Source organism: Zootoca vivipara, chromosome 4, assembly GCF_965207765.1.
Source record: "Zootoca vivipara chromosome 4, rZooViv2.hap1.1, whole genome shotgun sequence".
Taxonomy (NCBI): Eukaryota; Metazoa; Chordata; class Lepidosauria; order Squamata; family Lacertidae; genus Zootoca; species Zootoca vivipara.
The window spans coordinates 50,337,519-50,362,925 of NC_142587.1; the positions used below are offsets into that span (position 1 = coordinate 50,337,519).

The 25,407-nt window shown below is 39.5% G+C and overlaps 1 protein-coding gene across 13 annotated transcripts in view; it reads left to right on the forward strand.

Annotated features, from left to right (window-relative positions):
- The window catches only part of ERG (ETS transcription factor ERG), a 108,897-nt gene that overhangs the window by 61,603 nt on the left and 21,887 nt on the right, over positions 1-25,407 (forward strand). For 4 of the 13 annotated variants that reach the window (XM_035115088.3, XM_088667897.1, XM_088667900.1 and 1 more), the window contains exon 1: positions 6,068-6,209. The exons of 6 other annotated variants lie outside the window; for them this stretch is intronic. In XM_035115088.3, the coding sequence (XP_034970979.1) occupies positions 6,192-6,209 (18 nt within the window). In that variant the 5' untranslated portion in view covers positions 6,068-6,191. Of the gene's footprint in view, positions 1-6,067; positions 6,210-6,322; positions 7,238-25,407 lie in introns of those variants that run through there. 3 more of the 13 variants (XM_088667902.1, XM_088667904.1, XM_088667903.1) reach the window with 2 other exon arrangements.

Here is a 25,407-nt window from a genome sequence, read left to right on the forward strand (position 1 = left end):
TCTGAAACATAATAATAAAAAGAAAGGAAAAGACATCTCAGTTTCCAGGCTGGGCTTGAAACTTGATTAGAAAGTAAAATAAAAAAAATTCCTTCAGTAGCACCTTAAAGACCAACTAAGTTTTTATTTTGGTATGAGCTTTCGTGTGCATGCACACTTCGTCAAATACCAGGTGTCAGATACCGAAGTGTGCATGCACACGAAAGCTCATACCAAAATAAAAACTTAGTTGGTCTTTAAGGTGCTACTGAAGGAATTTTTTTTATTTTGCTTTGACTCAGACCAACACGGCTACCTACCTGTAACTTGATTAGAAAGTGTAAAATACAAAAATTAAAATCACCTTGCCGACAAAGGTCCGTATAGTTAAAGCTATGGTTTTCCCAGTAGTGATGTATGGAAGTGAGAGCTGGACCATAAAGAAGGCTGATCGCCGTAGAATTGATGCTTTTGAATTATGGTGCTGGAGGAGACTCCTGAGAGTCCCATGGACTGCAAGAAGATCAAACCTATCCATTCTGAAGGAAATCAGCCCTGAGTGCTCACTGGAAGGACAGATCCTGAAGCTGAGGCTCCAATACTTTGGCCACCTCATGAGAAGAGAAGACTCCCTGGAAAAGACCCTGATGTTGGGAAGGATGGAGGGCAAAAGGAGAAGGGGACGACAGAGGATGGAGATGGTTGGACAGTGTTCTCGAAGCTATGAACATGAGTTTGACCAAACTGTGGGAGGCAGTGGAAGACAGAAGCGCCTGGCGTGCTATGGTCCATGGGGTCACGAAGAGTCGGACACGACTAAACGACTAAACAACAACAACAGAATAGATTAAAAAGAGACTGTGTTTTGCAAGAGGGATTCAGGTGCATACCAGAATTTTAGGCATAAACAATTAAAGTGGATTAAAGACTCTGTAACACTAGAACAACAAAGTAAAGTAAGTGGACTTTTTGCAGTTAAGAAAGTGACAGGAAAATGCACTGAAAAATGTGGCATGAAAGAATAACTAACGGGAAGACATGTAAACACCCTTCAAGCAAATGAGGACAAATGCTAATTGTCGCAAGCAAATAAGAACAAATGGTTAATAAAAACCTGGTACTACCGGTATCTAACCTTCACATAGGGGTGGAAGGATCTGTCAGTTTTGGTTCTCTCAATTTCTCTTGTTTCCAGACTTAAATTCAGTTCTTCACATTACAGCAGCAATTTGTAATTTATTTATTTTTTAAAGAAATCCTCATGAAAATTCACCAGCATTTTAGTGCAAATTTCTCCTAAGTGTCCTGACTCCCATTCATGGATGTACCACCACCACCATTACTATTATTATTATTAATTAATTGGACTATTGGCTGGATTATTGCCAAAATCATTATTCCAGAAGTCACTAAATTGCCCAAACATAGGTTACATTGTATGCAATGAGTGGTTATGTCAGAGCTCAAAGATACAAGGTACAAGCCTAGACATTATCCTAACAGCTGGCATGCCCCCTGAACTCTCCTTTTGAAGACCGGGACAGTCAAAGTCATTCATGCAGTTGGTGTCCCGAGCCTTGGACTGGGCAATCAGGCATGCACTCTTGTGAGAAAGCTTGCACTGGCCCAGCCAGCATTTCATCCTTGGAGACAGGGTAGAGTCGATATGTCCAGTCTCGCCTGAGATAACTCCCTAGAGGTGGGGAATGCATCAATAATGGGAAGTGGTGGTGAATGTCAGGCAGATTCTCCTCTGTGCTTGGGATGTCCAACAGTCCTGAGGAGAGACTTCCTCCTGACAACCCGCTCAGCATACACCTCTTTCAAGCCCACGCACCCAACTTGCCTTTACTCTAAATTAAAAAGCTTCAAATGCTTCAACACTTACTCATTTGGGTTTCCCCTTTTCTGTACCTTTCCCAACTCTACAATATCATTTTGGAGGTGAAGCAATTAGAACTGTACAAAGACAAAAGAGCTCATGCGGTGGTTCAATGAAGAAACATAGGAATGGGGAGCAGGATTCAATGAATCAAGGCAATTTTAAAGGATTTTTTGTGATTTCCCCCCTCTCTCGTGCAGCACCCAGCCGCCATTATTCTGGAGGATTCCCAAAGATGTGAAGCTCACATCTGTCATCATTCCATTGCATCAGTAGAGGGACAGCAACTGGCTACAACTCTCTGTCTTTTATTTCTGGTTTTTAAAAATATGCTTTTATGTTTTGTGCTTTAAAATATTCAATTATTAAAAAATCAGTTATATTAGCTCCGTCAGATACTTTATTTAGAAGTGGAGGGGCAGTTGCATATCCTGAAAAAAATAAATGCAATTCAACAGTAGATACTTTTTAAATATTAAACAATATTTAAACAAACCCCTAGGACTTCTATGTTATTCTGTACCTAAAACAATGAGGAGACAGAGTTCCACTCGAGATTGAAGAGTAAGAATGCATGTTTTTGTTGTTGTAAATATTATGTATGTTCATCTACAAAACTGGAATGGACGTTTTATGTTTTATCTTTAGAGCACAAAAAGTTTCTTTTGAGTTTGGTGAAATTGTCTCAGGTCAAGTATTGTACAATGTTTTGAACTGGGTTTTCTTATCCATTGTGTAGAGATGAAAAGGGTGGAAAATAAACAAACTCCAAGAAATACCATTGTTCCCCATTCTTCCACTTTCTTACTCATCACAGTGAATACAGTTATACTACCTTTTAACTGTTTACAGTTTTCTTGATTTTTATAAATCGGTGATGCTTACTTTTCATAAGGTTTGACTTCTTTCAGTTATCTAGTTTGGTGAAGCTCAGGATCTGTTAAAAAGAAAAAAGAAAAAAACTGAAAATTTTAAAACTTGTTATATAGAAAGCATGACCAAAAATAGAAATTATGTATGAATTTCAAATATTTGGGGCTGACACATTTTTTAAAAAAATCTAAATGCTTGTCTCCATTCCAAATAGTTTGACGGATAATGTATACACTTTTCTTTACTTAAACTCTTTTTTTGTGTTGCCTTAAAACATGGGTTATTTTGTCATTCTAATTCTTTAGCACCGTTTCCATTCAAAGAAGCAAATGGATTCTCAATAAAATATAGAGGCTACTATGAAGGAAGGCTATTATGGGTGAAGTCTGGCTTCGCTCAGGTCTGCCTGCAACGTACAGTGGTACCTTGGGTTACGTACCCGATTCGTTCCGGGGTGCCATTCGTAACCCGAAAAGTACGTAACCCGGATGGCGAATTGCGCAGAACGCTTTTGCACATGCACAGACCATGTGTGCGGCAAAAAATACTTCCGGGTTTGCAGAGTACACAACCCGAAAGTACGTAACCCAAAGCAAACGTAACGCGAGGTATGACTGTATTTAAACCGGCTGCACTTGCATTCAGTGGCACAGTCCCACCTGCCCCACCCTGTACATTTTGGCCCTGCAAGCAGGCAGTGTGTGAATGTGACATTGCTGTGGAGTTACTTAGTCACTGTATTCCGGGCCAGGGAAGAATTTGCCTGCATGCAAATTGGGCCTGTCTGGGGGATTTGCTTACCACTTTATAGCAACTGTCACAACTTGCTAATGGGAAAAAGCATTGGGTTGGACCCGTTGTCTAAGCGAGGTAGTTGGGAAGGAGCCCTATCCCGCTATTGATAATCAAAGTATCAGGGCACCCCAATAAAGGGGTCCAGGGGGAAGGTGTCTGTCTGAATGCCCAGACAGGCGCTAATGGGCCATAGAACTCCCTGAATGGCATACTGGAGGGATTGCCCGGTTGTTGTTGTTGTTGTTGCTGTTGTTATTTATATACTGCCCTATACCCAGAGGTATCAAGGCAGTTCACAGAAAAGATCAACATAAACCCACAATATATATAATCAAAATAAAAACAACAACCTAATAACACCCCCCCCCAAAAGAGCCACATTTTAAAAGGGCATATTTGATGTGTGTAATGGAGGGATCCATAACCCAGGATTGACCTTGATGTATCCAGCCCACAATCGGGCTGGTTGATGCAGGATGCATACCCAATGCCTATGCCAAAGCCTACTGACATCTGTAATCAATAAAGTTGCAGCCATTTCAATCCCAAGGTGCGGTCTCATCTTCTTCTTTTTTTTACTGCTTCCTGCATCCCAGGCCCAGCAACCTTAGGCTCACTGTGCCTGGGTCTCCAATGCCATCTTCATGCTAATGAAGGGAAAGGCAAGTAAAATTAAGTTTCTTCTGTCTAGAATACACGGCTTGTAACTACGTTAACATCTCAGGGTGGATCGTTATTTTCACACGGAAATAATTCTGTTATACAGTACTTTCACTGTGAGGACAGCTCCATTGTAGCTGCCTATGGTGGCCATGTGTCCCACTTTATAGATGGCAGTCCTCTATTTGAAGACATCCTCTATTACAGGGGTCAGCAAACTTTTTAAGCAGGGGGCCGGTCCACTGTCCCTCAGACCTTGTGGGGGGCCGGACTATATTTTGGAAAAAAATATTAACGAATTCCTATGCCTCACAAATAACCCAGAGATGCATTTTAAATAAAATGCCACTTCCTACTCATGTAAAAACACCAGACAGGCCACACAAATAACCCAGAGATGCATTTTAAATAAAAGGGCACATTCTACTCATGTAAAAACATGCTGATTCCCGGGCCCTCTGCGGGCCAGATTTAGAAGGTGATTGGGCCGCATCTAGCCCCCGGGCCTTAGTTTGGGGAGCCCTGCTATGGTGGCCTTGCGTCCCACTTTATAAATGGCAGTCCTCTATTTGAAGACATCCTCTATTAGAAGGGCTGCCAATGGTGGCCATGTGTCCCACTTTATAGATGGCAGTCCTCTATTTGAAGACATCCTCTATTATTTGAAGGGCTGTTTGGTACAAGTCTGGCTTAACAATAAAGAAGCACAAGAAAGCCCTGAAGCTACCCATTAACATGTGTAGATAGATTAGCATATGAAAACCTGTAGTCTCTATTTTGGTGAGGTGATACATTTCCTATTTTTCTTTTTTGATGATGCAGAAGTGGGAGCAGACTTGCACAGCATGTACTGACACAAGTGTCTGGCATTCAGGATACATTTAGGCTCACTGAATCAGACCAGTGTACACAAAGCGGGTAATGTGTGAGAGAGGTGGAGCCAGCATTCTCTCTCCCCCCCCCCCCCCGGCCTCATGGGAAAGTTTGATTATGATGATGCATGCGAGTCAGAAGATCCAGTGCGCAGTGCTGCTATTCATCAAACACTGGGACACAATCAAGTTGTCCAACTATGGTACATAAGCATTTGAATGGTTAGTACAATTTCCCTTCTGGCATTGCCCCACCCCATCCCCATTCATACACTTTCCTGACATGAGGCCAGCTTTATTGAAAATATGCCTATTAAAACAGATCTGGAAGGCTATAAACAGACAATAGCTATTGAGTTCACCACTACAGCGGCCAAAGGGAGCTGCTTCAGGGTGAGCTGAAAGCAGAGGCTGTAGTGAGTTCAAATTCTACCATACGTGGACTTCCATTCTTTCCCTTTTCAGGGGAAAGGGTCGCAGTGGTAAAGGGCATGCTTTGCACAAAACAGGTCCCAGGTTCAATCCATCACATCTGAAGTTAAAAGAATTTGGTTGCAGCAACTCTGAAAAGCTGCTGCCGTTTGGACGAGATGGACAGACCGTTTGACCTGGTATGAAGGCACTTTCTTATGTAACAGAAAAGTCGGTGTTGTTGGTATGCTTCCGTCCTCTGACATTAGTAGGGTTGCAGCAATTTACCCCGGACCTAAATTTGGCCATAAAAATTTAATGCCCTGGGGAGCCCCATATCAAATTTGGCCCAGTTCATGCGACATCTGCATCCTGCTTCAGTGTGGCACACCATATTTACTGCACATCATATCACACCTGCTGACACTGTCATAGCCAATTGACATTTATAAAAAAATAAAAAATCTTGTAGCTGCATATCGTCAAGAAAAACAACATTGTTTTAGGACCTCTTATCTCTTAGCTCCCAAATATCCTGTTTCTTCAAACTGCAGTAGCCAGGACCAATAGAAACCTCTTCCTGCCACTGGCTGACTTCATTTCCTAGAGTTAGCACAATCTCATCCGCTCTAAATAACTTCATCAAAACTCCTTTCTGGTCAGAGTGAAGCAATAATTATTATTGGTAATTATTAGCGATCAATAACCTAGATCACATTATGGCGAGTACTATTAAGGTAAGAAAGTGAATGCCTTTTTATTAGACTTTTTTCAGAATTGTTTTTTTTTTAATTTCCTTTCTAAACACCAGTAAGGTAGAATTGGGCAACACCCCCACAGCCACAATAGAGGACAAGTAGATTTCCTTTGTACTGCCTAGTAAATTTCCTTTTTCCTACTCCCTGTCCACAAGCCTTAAAAACTTGAAACTCAGAAAAACTTGGGTGTTTTTTTTAAATTCACCATTCCATGCTCTGGATTATACTTGCAAAGCCCTATTGTGGGAAGAGCTTTTGAATTTTCTTGTTGCCTTCGTTTTTAAAACAAATTTTGGATATGTATCTGAATTGGACCTTGGACTGCTGTAAGGGAACGGGGGAGTAATTGTTGAAAAATTAAGTGATATGTTTTCAGATGCTTTAAAACATTTCCTTTATTTACCATATATGGAAGCAAACATATTTAAATAGAAATTTAAAATTGGATATTGTTGATTTTGTTTTATAGACATTTTATCTAATATTCAACAGCTTTGTCAAATGTCACTGAAATAATGATAGCAATTTAGTTAACTTTTTAGAATGCCTTTTTGGTTGTTGTTGTTTTTAATTTGAAGGTAATAAAAAATTTGTCAAGGTTTATGACTTCAGCCTGAGCATTATTCTTAACTACTTTTAGAACAAACTGTGCAAGGTGACAGTTTTGTGGAGGTTTCAGTTATTTTGTTGTAGAGATAAATAATCAGTTTTTGCCTCTGTAGTAAGAAGTTTTATAGCTCATACATATTGTCATATGGCAATAAGCTAATTGCAGAAGAAACAAGCCCTGTCTAATTAACACCCTGATTACAATGATATAGGATTTATATTGATGAACTCTCTTTAAATGCTTACATACAGAGATCCACTATTTCATTCACAGCATTAACTTTCTTTGTACTTTTCTGAGGCTTTACATAATATATTAGCAACCAAACCAGAATAAACAGCACAATCCTAGCCATGCCTCCTCACTCCTTCTGAATTCAGTGGAGCTTTACTCCCAGGTAAGTGGGGCGAGGGCTGCAGCCTTAGGATATTTAAACTGGTGCTTGGTTTCACAATAATGACTGTTTTACTTGGTTTGTTATTATTTGTTAAATGTTTTGTATCCCCAAGTACTGAAAATACTTTCATGGAGATAATATTAATTGTGCGGTTTGAAAACGCTCTTTTCTAGTCAGGGATGTTTTCATGATTCTGCCTAGAGATCAAAATCCAAATTTGCTTTGCATTGATGCATTGAAAATTAAATGTGTAGAACCCATATAGCAAAAGATGAAAAATTCAAGTATATCAACTTTGCTGTGAGCATCAAGTTTGAAATGAAGATCTGAAGTCTTTTAGGATTAGATCTACAGATGCATAGTTTGATCATGTCAAGACAAACAACTAGCTACAGATGGGATCTTTGATTGGGTCAACTTGTTTAAACTAAGCTTGTCAAATCTGTTTACTATCTCTACATTGTTGTTGCTTTAAAAAAACAACCACAATACACTAGTGCGTATTGTGTTTAAGGTTGATGACATGCTTGCCTGTTTCTTGACATTCAATTTGCTCTTGCTAGCTCCTATTAGTACTATATAGGACCAAACATGTTAACAATTAATCTAACAGTGCAATTGGCATTTTATTAGTCAGTACTTCTGCAAGTGTACTGTCACATGGTTCCGTTCCTTTTCTTTCTTTTCTTTCTTTCTTTCTTTCTTACAAAACTTTGGAGTTATATACCTAAGAGAGGAAAAGTTCTTAATTCCTCAGTAAACATTTTATTTACAGCTGAGATTGCATATAAAATTACACACACGTGTGTTTTGGTTTTACTGATGGTGATGGGATTATGAGGAGAATTAAATGTATTTCTGTTAGTTCAAAATTAATCTGTACAGTACTGTAAGAACTATAATAAGCTATATTCTCAGTTAATAGGCATTATTGTGTGGTTGTTGTTTTGCAAGATAACCTGATGATTATTTCTTCTAAGAAAAGATGAGAATTCTAGTCAATTTGCATTTAAAAAATACAATTTGATCTGTGTCCCAAAAAGTATGGGTATTCCAATTGATACCACTGTGCCTCTATTTACACTAATCTTACCTTCAAAACAAAATCAGTGTGTGTCGTGGTATTCCTTAATAGTCAATTTTTAAAGCCCATTTCAGTACCTAAGGCTAATACGACATAAAAATAATAAACATTGGCTTTATTAGTCAGTATTGACATCAGTTTATATAGGCATGCGAGCACATACATCATGCTTTAAATATGTGCAACCAGACTTTGTCATATAAGCATAAAATAAATTAAGTGTTGAACCACTGATCCTGAAGTAGTTTCATCCATTTCCACCAGGCTTTAGTGGGACTTTTTGCAAACAGTTTGCAAACTGCAGTCTTGCTAACATAATCACTACAGGCATAAAGCCTGGAGTGAGAGTCATATGTATTTTGTGTTTTTGAAGACTATTAACCCCAGTTGTTTTTTATAAGGGTGCAAACTGCTTTGTGGCAGAAGATTACAAAATTGTAATAGTTTTGGGGCGGGGATGTTTTGCCATAATTCAGTATGATGCATGGATTGCACCCCTATTCCATTTATTATATCTTATTCCCATCTCCTTATCCAGATCAATTGGATGTTCTCATTGCCATCTTTACAAGCTAATTTAAAATGTTGGTACAAACAGGGGAGTTTTTGTCTGGTTATCAAACTGGGAAGCTTACAGGCCCTTTTGTTATTATAACACTAATTGCAAGCAGAGGATTAGTATAGTGTACAGATGGCATATATAAACCCAGTGACTCTAGACACCTTGTAATCTGTAAAAGGAACAGAAAGTAATACACATCGAGCTTTCGTTTTCGTTTAACATAAAAGTCAATGTTGCTAGCTGATTAGAGTAAAAATAATTATCCTGATGTTTCTTTTTCCTTATTCAGAAATGGTGGGATGGAGGTTAAAAAAATATATGCCTGCCTTCAATTGGATTTTTTTTTTCATCAGCAGGCTGTGCTACCTTGCTTCCCTTGGCAGATGCATTTACAGTTTTGTAATAAAACATATTTTAATGAGTACTGCATTTTCTGAAATGGCATACTGAATACACTTGTGGCTAGCTGGCTCAGTTTAAGCCACCCAGTATACCTTGGACCATGTAAATTGCAAGCTTTTAATTGCTAGTTTCCTTTTTTGTGGTTGTTTAGGAAGCTCTGCTATTTGAGATAAAATGTCTACGTAATTGGAATAGTAATGTTTGAGGTTTCAATAGTCGCTAGAGTTGTCTAATTTGACTTCTGCATAATTCCTTTGCTGACAATATCAGTTTATGTAATTCAATCTCAATTACAATAGCAACATTTGTTTATTTCTAGTATAAAAAAGAATGTCTTGTATTTCTTAGATTATATAGCTTATTCAATTAAGGAAAACCAGCCCATTCAGAGAATGGAAAACATTTCTATGAGAAGGTAGGTTTGATTACAATGCAATGGAAGTCAGAAGTATGCAATCCTTTTTGTTTCTCATCCCTTATTTTTGCTAACATCATTGTAGACCGTTTGCATGAAAACTGGAATTAAAGGTTTTCACTCCTTTGCTGTGTAGCTCATCAAATCACTTATGCATATCCTCAACTCTCATCTGGTAAATGGCAGTCCAATTAAAATGCATGAACACAATGGAGAAATAGCTAGTAAAGCTTAAGTGTCACTGAAATATATGGGACTGAGGCACATAGTTAAGAGGCATGTCTTTTTAACATTCTCTGTACTCTACCACTTGGTAAGGTCTTGGACACCCTGGAACTAATTAGCCATGGAACTAATTAGTCATGTGACTACATACTTATTAGGGGTTGGTGAGTGAATATTTCAGAAAGGTACTGCTACCTAGGCGCTTTCTCATTCTGCGTGTCTTCAACCAGGCCTTTGGCTGATTGACATCCGGTGCCCTTTTAAATGTATTGTGGAAGGGTGAGGTTATTGGTTTGTTTATGTTCTTATTTCTGTTGTGTATTTTGTGTTTTTCATTTTGTAATTTTATGTTGTGAACCACCCTGAGACCTACAGGAATAGGGTGGTATACAAATTTAATTCCAGTTCCTCACTCTTCCATTAGATGTGCAATCAACTGATGTTTGCATTGTGTGTAAACTTCTGAGGCCAAGAACCTGTAAGAGTTAAGAACATAAGAAGAGCTGCTGCTGGATCAGTCCAAAGGGCATTCTAAAGCAGCATTGTGTTCTCAGAGTGGCTAAGCCCAAAGCAAGACACTGGCAAAAATAGGCCTCTGCTCAGAAGACAAGTATTACTCATCTACATTGGTTTCTCTGGTTATTGTGCTTAACCTTGTTTAAGCAAAGCTCCCTGTCACCAATGTTCTCTAGACACCAGTGGGGGAGGTGGTGGGGGGATAAAGAAAGAAAGACATGTATGTGCTATGTTCCTTTGCTGGCTTCTCAATACTGCTGGAGCTATGATGTGATTGGCCACACTGGGATCCCTACTACACTATCACAATTTCACTATGCTATCATAACTTTGAGGTATGTCAGCATAGGGAGATTAGCATGCTCAATTAGTGTGACTTTAGGATAGAATACAGATGGACTCATGACCATGTAGCACATGTCTTGGCTTGCTTTGTGAGTCAATCAGACCTACTTTTTCTACAGGAACGAATGGTCTCTGTTTAGGGCTTAAGCAAGTCTGGATTGCCTGTTTGGTATTAGGGGAAGAAAGAGCAGAAAGGGACTAATGCATAGGTGGCATAATGTCTTTTCAGCTCATCCAGAGATAAATTTGCAATTTCAGCAAACAATTCATATAGAAAAATGAATGCTATTCTTCCACATTGCTAGTATTTATGCGCATTGATGTAGTTTTGGCATTGATGTAGTTTTGGCCTTGGACAATAAAAGATGTCAAAATAAGAAAGGTAATTCCTTCCTATGAGTTAAGCTCCAGATAGCAAGGATTGCATTCTAGTGATTGTTAAAAACATAGCAGGCTCCCCTTACTAACAAACACTCTTTTATATCCTCCTTGTTCCTTGTCATATCTAATAGGTAACACAAAAAAAATCAAAATAGAATTTATATGCAGTGTCTACACTTCCTACACTTATGTAGTCTATACTTCCTACATAACAAGGTGGGAGCAGACCATAAAAATCTCTGCATCCTTTGTTTTCTGCAAGCTATTGTGCTATATTGTATCAAAAATCTAAGGGCAATGGCTAGCAACACACAATACTGTGAACAATCCACCCTAGTGTAGCTGTTGCCCATGAGTTCTGTAACCCCCATTTCATTGGGCTTTTTCATGAACCTCACTGAGGTGCATGTAGATTTGATGGTAGCAGCTCTCAGAAGATTACTTTCCCATGTCTTTGCTGTCTTAGATCCTCTCTTAAACTTCTAGATGTTGTTAAACAAACAGCTATTCTCTTGAAGAAACGGTGCTAAAAGAAGCATGATTAATGAGACTAATTTGATTAAAAGTGCATCTTGATTGAGTTATTAACCATGTTCAAACAAATGGAATTTGAACACTATCCCCCAAGGGAAATGTAATAGTTTTAAAGGGTCAAATTTGTTTCTTAAAAATTGCATTCATAGGGTAGGATGAAGGCCAAAACTTCCTATTCCCCTTTAATATAGACCAGCTGCAAATCTGGGTCTACTTAAGTATGTACTACACTATATAGCTTAAGGTTAACAGCAATTCAGTCATGCACCGATAAAGACAGCTTAACATGTGTACTTGTGAGCACTGGTGAACTTTGGGCTCTCAAATTTCAATGATGCCCCGTGTGACGCTAAAATTTGGCACTCCTCCTCGCCTCTGGTGTTCCATTCTACAGCCTTGTTTTGGTGATCTTTGTAGCACAGCACCCAGTGGGACTACACCAGTTGCACTACTCTAAAACTGCCTCTGTTTTGAGAGGGAAAGATGCATTTAGAGCAGGCATCCCCAAACTGTGGCCCTCCAGATGTTTTGGCCTACAACTCCCATGATCCCTAGCTAACAGGACCAGTGGTGGAGGAAGATGGGAATTGAAGTCCAAAACATCTGGAGGGCCAAAGTTTGGGGATGCCTGATTTAGAGTAACATCATTAATGAAGACTCAGTACTAATGGTAGCTGCAAATAATTGCCCAGGATTGAACATATGTACTACTGCACCCAGTGCAATGTTATAAAGCAACATTATTTGAGGGCAAAAGTAGATAAACCAGCATAAATTATTCTAATGGCACGTGAGTTGCCAGTGTGGTACACACAGGTGCATTCACCTGAACAGACTTTCCACAGAGTCCCATTCCTTCTGTCCCCCGCCCCCCCCCCTTGGCTGAAATTAGGCTTGAAAGAAGTCTTCCATTAGCTATGGCGGAAAGCCTTGTTGAAACTCAATCAGAACATAGGAGGGGCGACCTTGGGGGTCCCAACTGCAGAGGTAACACTTCACTTCCCAGTTACAACCCCGCCTTGCTATAATTAGGCTTGTGAAAGCCTTTTACTGGCTCTTTGAGGGTGGTGATCTTCCAGGAGTTTGCATCATAGCTGCCAAGTTATCCCTTTTTTAAAGGGATTTTCCCTCATGCTGAATAGGCTTCCTCGCGTGAAAAGGGAAAACTTGGCAGCTATGGTTTGCATCTGTGGAGAGATGGATACAGTAACTCTTACTAGTTGTTCTCTCCTTATTATGCTTGGGAGGAGGAAAGCAAAAACAGTATCCCCAAACCTAATTTCTGGTTTGGGAGAGTAAGTGTGCATGGCTAAAGTGCCCATGGCAATAAAAAATGGGCTCAAAAACTTTGGGCACCCCATTACAGTGTTTGTGCTGGGGAATATGTTTCCATTTCTAGCCAGTTTTCCAGAATGCCCTGAGTAATTTATCCACTTTATGCTTTCTGCAATTCCAAAGGACAGGGGGTGTCTAGATACACTGGTACCTTGGTTCTCAAACTTAATCCGTTCCGGGAGTCTATTCCAAAACCAAAGTGTTCCAAAACCAAGGCACACTTTCCCACAGAAAGTAATGCAAAATGGATTAATCCGTTCCAGACTTTTAAAAACAACCCCTTAAACAGCACTAGTTACAGGTAGGTAGCCGTGTTGGTCTGACATAGTCGAAACAAAAAACAAAACAAAAATCCTTCCAGTAGCACCTTAGAGACCAACTAAGTTTGTCATTGGTATGAGCTTTCATGTGCATGCACACTTCTATCTGAAGAAGGAATTTTTTTATTTTTTGTTTCCCTAAAACAGCAATTTAACATGAATTTTACTATCTAACAAGACCACTGATCCATAAATTGAAAGCAATCAACAATGTACTGTAATCACACAGTCAATCAATCAGTAGCTGAACTGGGTTCCACACAGTCACAAAAACAAAACAAAAAGAGCCGCAAAAAAAAAAAATTCACAAAAAATAATAATAATAAATCTGTTTGAGCATAAATACCGATAAGTCTTGTAGTGCATTTAGTCAATCTTATTGTGGCATATTTTTGGGGACTAGAGTAGGCTTCCTCAGTGTTTGTTGACTTTGCTGCAAAACAAATGAATACGGCTATGCCTCTGGAAGTTGTATGAGCCCAAGGGTCTTTGTGATTCGGGCACCTACATTTTGTAGAGACTTTGATCTATGCATACCGTGTTTCTCATATTATAAGACATGTCTTATATTTATTTTTTCCTCAAAAACACACACTATGGCTTATTTTCAAGGGATGTCTTATTTTTTCCTCCTCCTCCTGCCGTGGCCAGCATTGCTGCTGCGCCTATCACTATGTCTTATTTTTGGGGTATGGCTTATATTCCTTGAATGCTTAAAAATCCTGCTATGGCTTATTTTATGGGTATGTCTTAAAATATGAGAAACAGGGTAGTTTGTTTGCACATCAGTTCAGAGGAATACATGGAGCTTGCAGAGAGGCGAGCAAGCTCAATCCTGCTTAGCTCATGTGCATGCGGACACAGGATTCAAAATAGGAAAATAGCAAGCAGCGCCTGTTCCCCTATGTTGTTTGCCTTCATTCTCCGTTGGTTTTCCGTCCATCTTTGACTGAGTGTTTTGACTGGGCGTCTGGTTGCTTACTACATTTTGCTGCTTTTCAAGAATTGGAACGTACTGATCAGAGTCTTAAAAGTGGTACAGAAAGGCAACACGAAGATTTGGTGCCTAATTACAGTCCTTAACTGAGGGTGGGAAGGAGGGTGAAAGTAAGGGCAAAAAAGACACTTGAGTAACATTCTAAACAATGTGCCGTCACTGGAATGCTGAATGAAAACATCGCATCCTTTTTTATTAGACAGAAAGCAAACAATGCTATGGAATTTGAACAATGCTGTAGAGGTTTGTCGTAAATAAGATACTGTTCTTCATAGGAATTTGCCATTCTTGAGAGACAGTATATATACCGGTGTGTGTGTGTGTGTTTATTGCTGTGGTAAACAGTAAATACGCTGCCACAGCACTTATGATGATAATGAGCCCGTAGACAGATACTTCCTGCCTCCATTTCCTGTTCTGATAGCTCACCAGATCAGGGAGTACCAATAGAGGAAGTTCTTTGAATTGGAACTTCCTCTTCACTAATATCAGGTTGTATTCCTAACCCCACATACCTGAGAGTAAGCATCAATGAATTTAACAGGACTTAATTTTGAGTAGACATAGTTAGGATTATCTTGTAATTCATTGAAAGGCTGTTCAGAAAGGTCCAAAAGAAACTTCTCACTTCTTTAGATTTAGAGCACAAAACTGGAAACTTTTGTTGATCTGTAGCAATTTTTAAAAAATTATTATTAACTGATTTAGAGCCAGCTTTTAGGGCACAGCTGCCCTCCCAAGGAAAAACAAACATAGAAAAATATCCCACTAAAAACCAAACCACATAAGACCCCCTAAAAACTGAGCAGCAGTAATTAATACAATAATGGTAATTGATTTTAAAAAACAGTTAATAAAAACAGTAGCAATTAATTAAAAGCTAATAATAATAATAATAAGCATTTATTAAACGTTCCCAAAAATAGAGCCATGTGGAATAGACTTCGACAGACTTGGGGGCCTAGAACAATGTACAATGACTGATATTTTACTGATGTTGTATATGATTATGTTTATAAAATGCTTTTTGCTTCTGTAGTTTGGTATTAATGTATTTAGAGAAATTATGTTAAACTCGATGTTAGTGCTGCTCAGAGTAAACCCACTGAAATTATTGGAAATTACTAATTTAGGCCCATTAATTACACTGGGTTTACTCTGAGTAGGACTAACATTGGCTACAACTCACTTTTCTTTTATTTCCCTGAGAGAAAGAAATATGAAAAACATTTAAACTTAGGTAAAAAAGCAGTAAACTCAGATTCTGTAAAGTGAACACAATATTTGTTACTAAATGTTCTCATGTCTGCTGTATAATACTTGTCTGCACCACAGAACAAGGAATTCAGCTTGATTGTGTCTAAATTTGGCACTCAGTAAGGATAAAACCAAATTAGAAAGTGGTTCTTCATTAAACTTTTTATTTTCAAATTAGAAATAATTCACTTTTAGTAGCTGATGGGCTGAGCAATTTTAATGGTGTTTTTCATTATGCTGTTTGTGTAATATAAAATAATTATTCTAATGCTTTTGTTTAATATACATTATAGTCTTATTATTTTTTTGTTCAACATCTGGTGACCATTTTTGGGGAAGAGTGGTATAGAAATTCGCTCTTAAAGAAAGAAGAAAAGAAAATCCAATAGTTTGAGACCAAATCATGAAGATACATTTATTTAGACAGCACAACAAATAGAGATTGGAGTCATGTCAAAATGTTTGTAATTCTCAATGCATGTACAGCAGGGAGTATGCTTAAGATAGATCATGTTGGTAACCTCAAGTATGTTCCAGGAAAGTATATACCAACCTCAGCCCACTTTAAGCTGGTGGTAAGTACTTTCATGACCAATATATGCCTGACTATATCAGCCGACGGGTTTTTAAAAAGTACAACGAGTTTTAAGTTTGTCATACACATTGTTAGTCATGCTCATAGTAGACCCATTAATGGGCATTTCAATGGGTCTACTCTGAGAAAAGTTTGGTTGCATACAAGCCACAATTTGCAAAACACTCCCAGGATCACTTTAAATTTCCCTCTGGGACTTAACTGTTAGTAACCTGCTGCACATAGCAGTAGTCATGGTATTGAAATGTGACTGCATAGTATACACAGAAACAGGGGTTGCCTTTAATGTTGTTTATAACAGTTGGGCAGAACTTGTCAGGTGAAGGTTAATTGCACTCCAGTTAAAGCAGTTCTCTGCACAGATGGGTTATCAGGGCTGAACACTCATTACAAGATTAATCTCATTTCCGACAAGACTTCCCTTTCCTTCAACTGATTTTGCTCAGGCATTGGACCTGTCATCAGCCGTTAAGAGAAGGGTGGATTACCTCTGGGATATTTAATGCTTGTGTGCCATGAAACAATACAAAATGTGTGTCATATCGGCAAAGAACATCTTTAGGAGACAGCACATTTTCATAGCATTGTGAAGGTCGAGATTCATAAACAACTGAAACAATTGCAGTGCTTTGAATTAGCTCTTTTAATGAACCCAGGTTTAAGCAGATTCATCTTGAGATCTCCTTTCAGATGTCAGTGCTGTTCAAAACAGATTGTGGATTTATGAGTTTCGCTCAAAATATTTTGCCCTGATAGCTCACAAAAACCGTCGAACTATCCATTTTTGGAAAATGGAAAGCAGAACAGTTTCCGTTAAAAGTTGTTTTGGCCAGAAGCAGTTGTATAAATATGGAAATGTAAGGATGCCCAAGTTCATGCAAGCATGATTAAAAGGCACAGGAGCAACACTTGGGGAAATCGCACTCTGAAGAACTAAAGGAGCCTCTACATTATCTTGCACACCTGCTTCTTGAGTTTTATTTTCAAACTAGGTAGGCTTCTGTTTTCTCCACAGGCTGAATATATAACCCAAAAGCAATGTTGGCCAGAAAAGTAATGAGTAAAATAGACAAAACTCTCTCTCTCTCTCTCTCTCTCTCTCTCTCTCTCTCTCTCTCTCTCTCTCTCTCTCTCTCTCTCTCTCTCTCTCTCTCTCTCTCTCTCTCTCTCTCAGCTTCAGTCCCACCACCACCATGCCTATGTGCAATAAGGGAGACAATAATACTGACTTGACTGACAAGGTCATTGTTAGGATTAGAACTAAATAAAACAATATGCAAGGGGTGGGAAATCTTTGGCGCTCCAAATGTTGCTGAACTATGACTCCCAGGAGACCCAGCAAGTGTGGCCAGCAAACAGGGTCAATGTGAGCTGTAGTTCAGCAACATCAGGGGGCCAAACGCTCCACCCCCTGTAATATTCAAATGTTAAGTATTGTTATTTAACAAACCATCATAGATCAGTTTGCAATGCAGAAACAGCCCCAGAAAGAAGAAAGGTGAACTTTTTAAAAACAGCTTTTAGAGTTTAGTCTTCAGGCATCTTATTTCAATATGTGCTTTAATTTAGACACATATTTTCATGATTTTTTAAAAGCAGAATTCCTGAAAACAAAGCACCATAATCCTAAACCTGGTTCTGTAGTCTTCTTCTTCTTCTTCTTCTTCTCTGATCTCTCGTAACTTCCAATATTTCTTCGATGAAAATAGGGGTGTCCCATTCCATAATGATCATTTTACTATTTATACGCCACACATCTTATTGGGTTGCCCCAGCACTCTGGCCAGCTTCCAACATACATAAAAACATAATAAAACATTAAACATTTAAAAAACTTCTTCATACAGGATTGCCTTCAGGCGGCTTGGGGGTTGGATAACTCCATATCCTCCAACATTTTTCCAATGAAAATAGGGACATACTAAGGAAAAGCGGGACATTCCGCGATCAAATCAGAAACCGGGATGGCTTCTCTAAATCAGGGAGGTCCCTGGAAAATAGAAACACTTGGAGGGTCTGGCCTGCACATTCAATAGTGGGGGGTGCTTGCCCAGATTGAATATACTTAGAAACATACCATATTTTTAATATTACTTAGGTTGCAATACCCTAACCATTTACCTGGGAGCAAGCACCACTGAATGGAATACAACTTCTGAGGTGGCAGGTATAACATTGCATGGTTAATGTGCTTAGAATTAGAATGCCAGTCTCCCTATCACAGTGGTTTTGAACCAGTGTGCCGTGGCACCCTGGGGTGCCTTGAATAGCGGTCAGAGGTGCCACTGGCAGTACAGACCTCCATACCTCCTCCCTTTCCTCCCTCCTCTGATGCCCTCTCACACCAATGGCCCTGGCTACAAGATCTCGAGGCGAATGTTGGCTCTGGGGCCAACCAGGGGGTGCTGGTTGCCAGGAGCCGAGGCATCCTCAGAGTAAGCAGGCAAGTGGGTGAGGACCCCTGAGGAGAGGGGAGGGGAGAGGACGCTGGGGGATCCTTCTACAAGAGAGGGTGACCAAAAAGGGGTGAAGGACAGAAGGAGGGTAGGCAAGGGGTGACATAACTAGGCTGCTGTGACTCAGAGTGTGTTTCCTCACACAGAAAGATTGTAGTTGGTCAAGGGAGCCATGGACTCTAAAAAGGTTGAAAACCTCTGTCCTATCGTATTAAATCCTGAACACTGGCATTTATAGAAATATAGCAAAATAATAACAACAATAGCAATAATAATATCATTAGCTATACAGTCCTAGAAAAGTCAAATCATCCATGCTAATAATATAAATGTACATAATTTTATGGGTAAAATGGGGAAGGAAAACATTGCCCTGAAATCACTGATTTCATAGGTCTAGTTGATCAGCTACCTATATGAGAAAAATTGCAGGGGAAGCTTCAGGCAAGAGTAATCTATTACAGCAAATGCAAAGGGATTTGAAAGGGACTTCAAATGACATCTAGTCCTGCTGGTGCAGGGAATCCACTCATAGCCTCCTTGATATGGGGGGGGGGGCATCCAACAGCTGCTTAATAACTTCTAATGAAGGAGAATGCACCACCTGAAAAGGTACTGTATTCTGCTTCACCATCAAACAGCTCATACTACCATAGAAGAACACATAGCCTTATCTGGAGCTAAGTTTATTTTGGGCATTCTGATATAACCAAAATAACACAACTTGGCAAAGATCCTGCCTGCTCTGTAACTTCCATGAAACTTCAGTAAATTCCAAAACAGAAAACAAAATATTAATAATACCAATCAACAGGCTAGCAAGTATGTTTACACAGTACTTCCTGTCGTGACCTCTAGCCAGCAACTGTTATTTGCTTCTGTAAGAAGCCTTTCCATTGACTTTAAAGGGTTCTGGATCTCGCAAGGACAAAAGGGTAATAAGAGGAGAATTCTAGGCCGTGCCTATGGTCAGCTGCCTATAAATTATTGTGAATACAATGGAAACAAAGATGTCAGACCACAGCAGTCCACTGAAAACCTATTTATTGAATCAAAGTCAAGAATACCCTGGGTTATTCCAGGACACGCCAACAGATTTTTTATCATTTCCAAAATAGTGTTAAAGGCTCAAATCTTATCCTCATAAGCTCTGCATGTGAATTCCATATTGATTGTTCAATAGTGGCACTTTGCACAATTTTGGAAGCCGTGTTCTTTAAGGCTGCTTCCCCAGAAATGGAAATCTACCCTCTGGGCAAGTCGTGGAACAATAAGCCCCATCTCCATACCACACAAACATACACTTATACACTGGTCAGTTTTCGCACCATGCTAAACCAAACCATGGCTATGTGTGAAAGAGCAAATGTGCTGGTGCACATTTAGAAAATTGCATTTGCTTCTTCCCCAGGCCAACTGTGACCGTGGGTTAAGCTATGGTTAGATATACAGTAGTGCTATGTCCAAACTCAGACCAGTTTTTAATTTTGATTACATATCCTGCCCTTCCAAAGGACCCCAGGGTGGCAAACACATAAATGCTAAAACAACTAAAACAGGCATCCCCAAACTGCGGCCCTCCAGATGTTTTGGCCTACAACTCCCATGATCCCTAGCTAACAGGACCAGTGGTCGGGGAAGATGGGAACTGTAGTCCAAAACATCTGGAGGGCCGAAGTTTGGGGATGCCTGAACTAAAATATCTGAAAAGATGCCCAAAGCAATTCCAATACAGATGCAGACTGGGAAAGATCTTTTCCTTGAAAGAGGAAAGTCTTCAGTAGGTACCAAGAAGACAACAGAGATGGCACCTTTCTAACATTTAACAGTCCGTCTCACTACAAACCATGAGCTGTAACCAAGGTTTGTTCTTGACTTGCCAGTCATGGTTTGTCTGAGTGAGACAAACCATGAACTCATGTTTGGATGCAATGGCTTAGCTCCTGGTAGCACAGCAGCATCAGGCCCAAGGGAGGAGCAATTTTCTAAATGTTCGCCATGGTTTTAAGCAGCATTTAGAAGAACCAACTCCCATAGAAAACTGCCTGCTTCTGTTATCTTTTACTGAAGATCTGCTCTAGATGACTCAACCTTTGGAGGTGAAATTGATGACTACCTAGGACTGGGCCTTTTTTGTAGCGGCACCTCATTTGTAGAATTTCTTCCCAGTGCACATTTGTTAGGTATGCATTATCATTTAGATGCCACTTAAAAGATCTAACTTACCCAAGCATTTGGTGGCATTTAATTTAGAGATTTTTGCTGATTGTGTTCTGTTTTGACTGTTGTTTTTGAGAACTGCTGTGATTGTATTCTATTGTATTGTCTTGGCTACAGCTCTTGGTTAGTGACTCATAGAATTGTAGAGTTGGAAGGGATCCCAAGGGTCATCTGGTCCAGCCCCCTGCAATGCAGGAATCTCAACACACAGTCCCCCATCCAACTTGAAACCATACCAATCCCGTCTTAGCTTTGCAAATGTGCTAGCAGTTTTATTGCCATCTAATAAAGAAAGAGCTTAACCAAAAGCCTTGGCTTGGACAGCACACTAAGTCAAATCTTCACTTGGCCGAGCATGGTGTGGGGTCAAAAATGGCCAGGGAGGATGTGTAAAGTGGTTACAAGCTCCTCTCCAGAAGCCTGTATTGGTAAGCCAAAGTTTGTTGTGTTGTCTGATCAGGGTCATGGCTTGTTTCCTCCCAGACAAACCACAGTTGATAAGCCAAGAGGAATGGCACAACAACCCAGATGCTGGCTTGTTTTTGTCCATGGGTGGCACAGCAACAGCAAGATGAGCCCTGTGGGAATTTATTCAGCAGCATGCGTCCGCATAGTGCTTGTGCACACTAAATGATTGTTTTTTTAGCTCACTAAATTTTACAATATGGATGAAATTCAAACGAAGCAGAAAGTTAGAGCATATTGCCTGAAATCTTTTTAGTAATTGAGAGGTCTAGTTTGTGTCTATCTGTGTGTATCAAAATCAAAAGCTCATTTGTTTTTCACTGGACATTTTGAGTCATTGCTTATTATAGTAATCTGTATTATATACCTCTTGAGTGCAAAGGAATGCCCTAAATCCTGTGGAAATGAATGAGGCCCACTGACTATAAAAATATGTCAGCTTGCACAGTGAAGACAACTGAGGACTGAAGCTCATTGGTCCTCGTTTTTCAAATGTACTTTCTTCACAGTTAAAGAACATATATTTGACTTCAAAATTCACGTTCCACTGAGCTTGCTTGCGTGAAATAATCTGCTATATGACATAAAATGGCATGATATACAGTTTCAGGGTGCTTCCAGACAGAGGCTTAATACTGCAAATGGTTTTTTTCAAAAATCCCAAATGAATCACTGGCAACAGGCTCGATTTTCTGCAGAAAGGGTGATCCAAATGGGAGCAGGCAGCATGAGCTAACATTTTGATACTACTGCAAAAAATCTTATGTGCAATAGGAGTACCAATCCCACACTAAACACAAATCTCAGTAGTGTATTTAAATTGTTACTGTACTGGCTATATTCATGACATTAAGCACAAGCTGTTTATCACCCAGAATGTTTTGCTGGTTTCTTGTACTGTCATGTTCCTAGAAGTGTAAGAGCCCTAAGTGCGCTTCAGTTGGGTTTCTGGGCAATTTTGAAACCTCAAAGCATTTGAAATCACTGGCAAGATGCCTGCTGCATATTTACAGTTACACAGCTCTTTTGCTTTTAAGGTTCCTCCTTCCTTTTTTCTTCAAGTCTCTAGGCACAACCAAAACAGCGGGCTCTTTCTTTTTGGTATGCTGCATTGTTCTGTGGAAGTGGGTTGCTTGGAGTTCACACTTTGTTTTCCTGTTGTTTTTCTGGGAAGTTGGCTGTGCTGCAAAAGATATGGGACTAATTTGTAGGAAATGGATTTGTTTGGGGAAGCAATAAAAGAGCAACTGCTTACACGCTCCCCAAATGTATGTTTTAATGCATGGCACAACTGAATGCAGTAGCCTGCAGGAAAACCTGCAGTCCGCTGACCTCCATAATTTTATAAAAACTTTTCTTTGACCTTCCTTCCTTACTTTTGCTCTATTATTTTTAAGAATAGAAAATAAACAAAGTGGAGTATTTCCCTTCAGATATATCTTGAAAGTGGCTTGTTACATAGTAACAACAATTAGTCATGAATGGTTGCTACGTTGTGGCTGTGTTCTAAGATTTGAGGGAAAGCAGATACTGTATCTTCATAGTTGGTTGTGCAACATATGGCTGCTGTAGCCATCATCCATCAGTTATGATTGCCAATATAATACCTCATCTAAATATTCATTAAAAAGTACCATATACCTCTTTTAAGACTTTTCCACCTCAGAATGTCGTTAGGAAGATGATACATTTGAATGGAACCTCACAATTTAAAAGCACAGACAAATTAGCATTCCATACAAGGAGTTTTTTATATGGTACAGTCATTCAGTCATACAATTTGAAACCAGCATTCTGGAGTGCTACATTCTTGGTGGGGTGCTTTTTGTGAACACATACATCAGCCATAAGATAGGCAGATTTTGAATTCTTTTTTTAATTGGGAGAGTCACAAAAAGGTTATAAAATAGTTAAGATAGACACAGTATTCTCAGATAGATAGATAGATAGATAGATAGATAGATAGATAGATAGATAGATAGATAGATGTACTATAAATATCACCAAAATAGAAAACTTGAGTACAAATACACAGTCCACCCTAGTACTCACACAGGACCAATATGAATCACCCCTCCCATTTCCCTAGGTATATAGCACATGACTGAGCCATTACAGATATTGGGTGATCTATGTGTGTCTGCTACATTCCTATCCATTCCTTTCTCACACCTCCCCCCAGCAGTTTTATATTGAATGGTGAATTATTTCTAAGTTCCAATTTTAAGTAGATAAGTTATATTTTCCAAAGCTGCCCTGTCATGGATATTGTTATGAAGTTTGTGTGCAGCCGCCACCCCACCCCCCCAAGCTCTGCCGAATGGTAGCAAGATTCCAGGGGGTTCCAGGGTTCTGTTTCCATTGAGAAAAAGGAAGTTCTAGTGTCTTCAAGAAATATGGTTTATTGTACACTCATTTACACCTGGAGTCTTCAATGGAGGGGGTGCAGAGTATTATACCCCAAGAGTGTCTCTTGCTGCCCCTCTCATAGCTTCAGCAGGCTTGAATCCAAAGCAGCAGTCAGTCATGGCTCCTGGTCTCTTGGTGCAGCCTCCTCCAGCCAGTGCCAAGGTGGTTCTGCCTACTTCCTCCTTTTTGTTCCCAGAACACCTTTAGATTTCAAAAATGACACATTTCCCTGTGACATCACACCCCACTGTCACCTTGACAACTTGCCAGTTCTCCTGCCTTTGTCCATTCCTGGGGTGGGTTGTGAGAAGGACAGTTCTTTTGCATTCCCAATGGCCCTTAATGGCCCAGTACTTACCAGGCCAGGCTGGTTTGCACAAGCTAACCTAGGAATTTCCTGCCTGGCACAGTTTTGCAGCTTTTATTTCCCTTCATATCCCAAATATTCTCTAAATGCTACCATTTTATTCATTTCTACCATTCATTCACAGATCCTGGTATACCCTAGATCAGGCATCCCCAAACTGTGGCCCTCCAGATGTTTTGGACTACAATTCCCATCTTCCCCGACCACTGGTCCTGTTAGTTAGGGATCATGGGAGTTGTAGGCCAAAACATCTGGAGGGCCGCAGTTTGGGGGTGCCTGCCCTAGATCTATGACAATATAATAACTTAGTGGTACTTAGTCTGATTTGATAAATCAGTTTCACAGAGGCAGAATACATTTCAGATGTATTCAACTCCTTACACAGGTGCTTGCATTTTAAGCTATATCACCTGTATACATACTGCCCATTTGCACAAACGATGCTTACATTTAATTTCACTTTTCATGTTTCTTTCATCTGTAAACCAAATGTAAAACCTGCATTGGCTAGAAATACATTGGATTTATCTCCTATTTTTCATCCTGCATGAACAATATCCACAAGTCAAGTGAGGTATTCCAGATTCAAATATACTCTTCATGCCGCAGGTCCAATTTTATTGCAGACCATTCTGTGGTTGCTATTTTGAAAATGGGGAAAACTGGGAGGAAGAGCTCAAGTATGCTATCATGTATGATGACAGTCTCATTTGCTAGGAATTTAATGCAACAATTAAATTGTTGAACAATTGTATGCATGCCTACTCAGAAGTAAAGTTCCATGAGACTTACTGCAGATAAGCAAGTGAAGGATGGCAACCTAAGAAATTAATTCATAGGCTTAGTTCTGGTAATGCAGAACTCGTGGAAATAATGTTTCCATTTAAGTAGATATTTACTTCCTCATAAAAATAGGTAGAATAAATAGGTATTAATTTTTAAATAATTCAGTTTAGATGGTTTCATTCTCTCGCCTTCATTTGGATAACATGTCCACATACTGGTACACACCTGCAACAAGGCTGAAACTTTGCATTCCTCAGTTTGCTTGAGGTCTGGCATTACTCATCAGAGAAGAGCTTTCAAAAGCTATGGAATGACTTTGTGGTTTAAAAATGTATGTGCAGAGCAGCAAAAAAGCACACAGCAGCAATTCATTTTGTGGCTGCTCCACAGAAAAAGAACTGAAGTGATACATTTTTCATCTTGGAGAAGCACATATCCACCATCTGCTGCTGTTTAATTTACTGTTGTTAACACCTTCAGTGAAAGGATTTGCAATTTT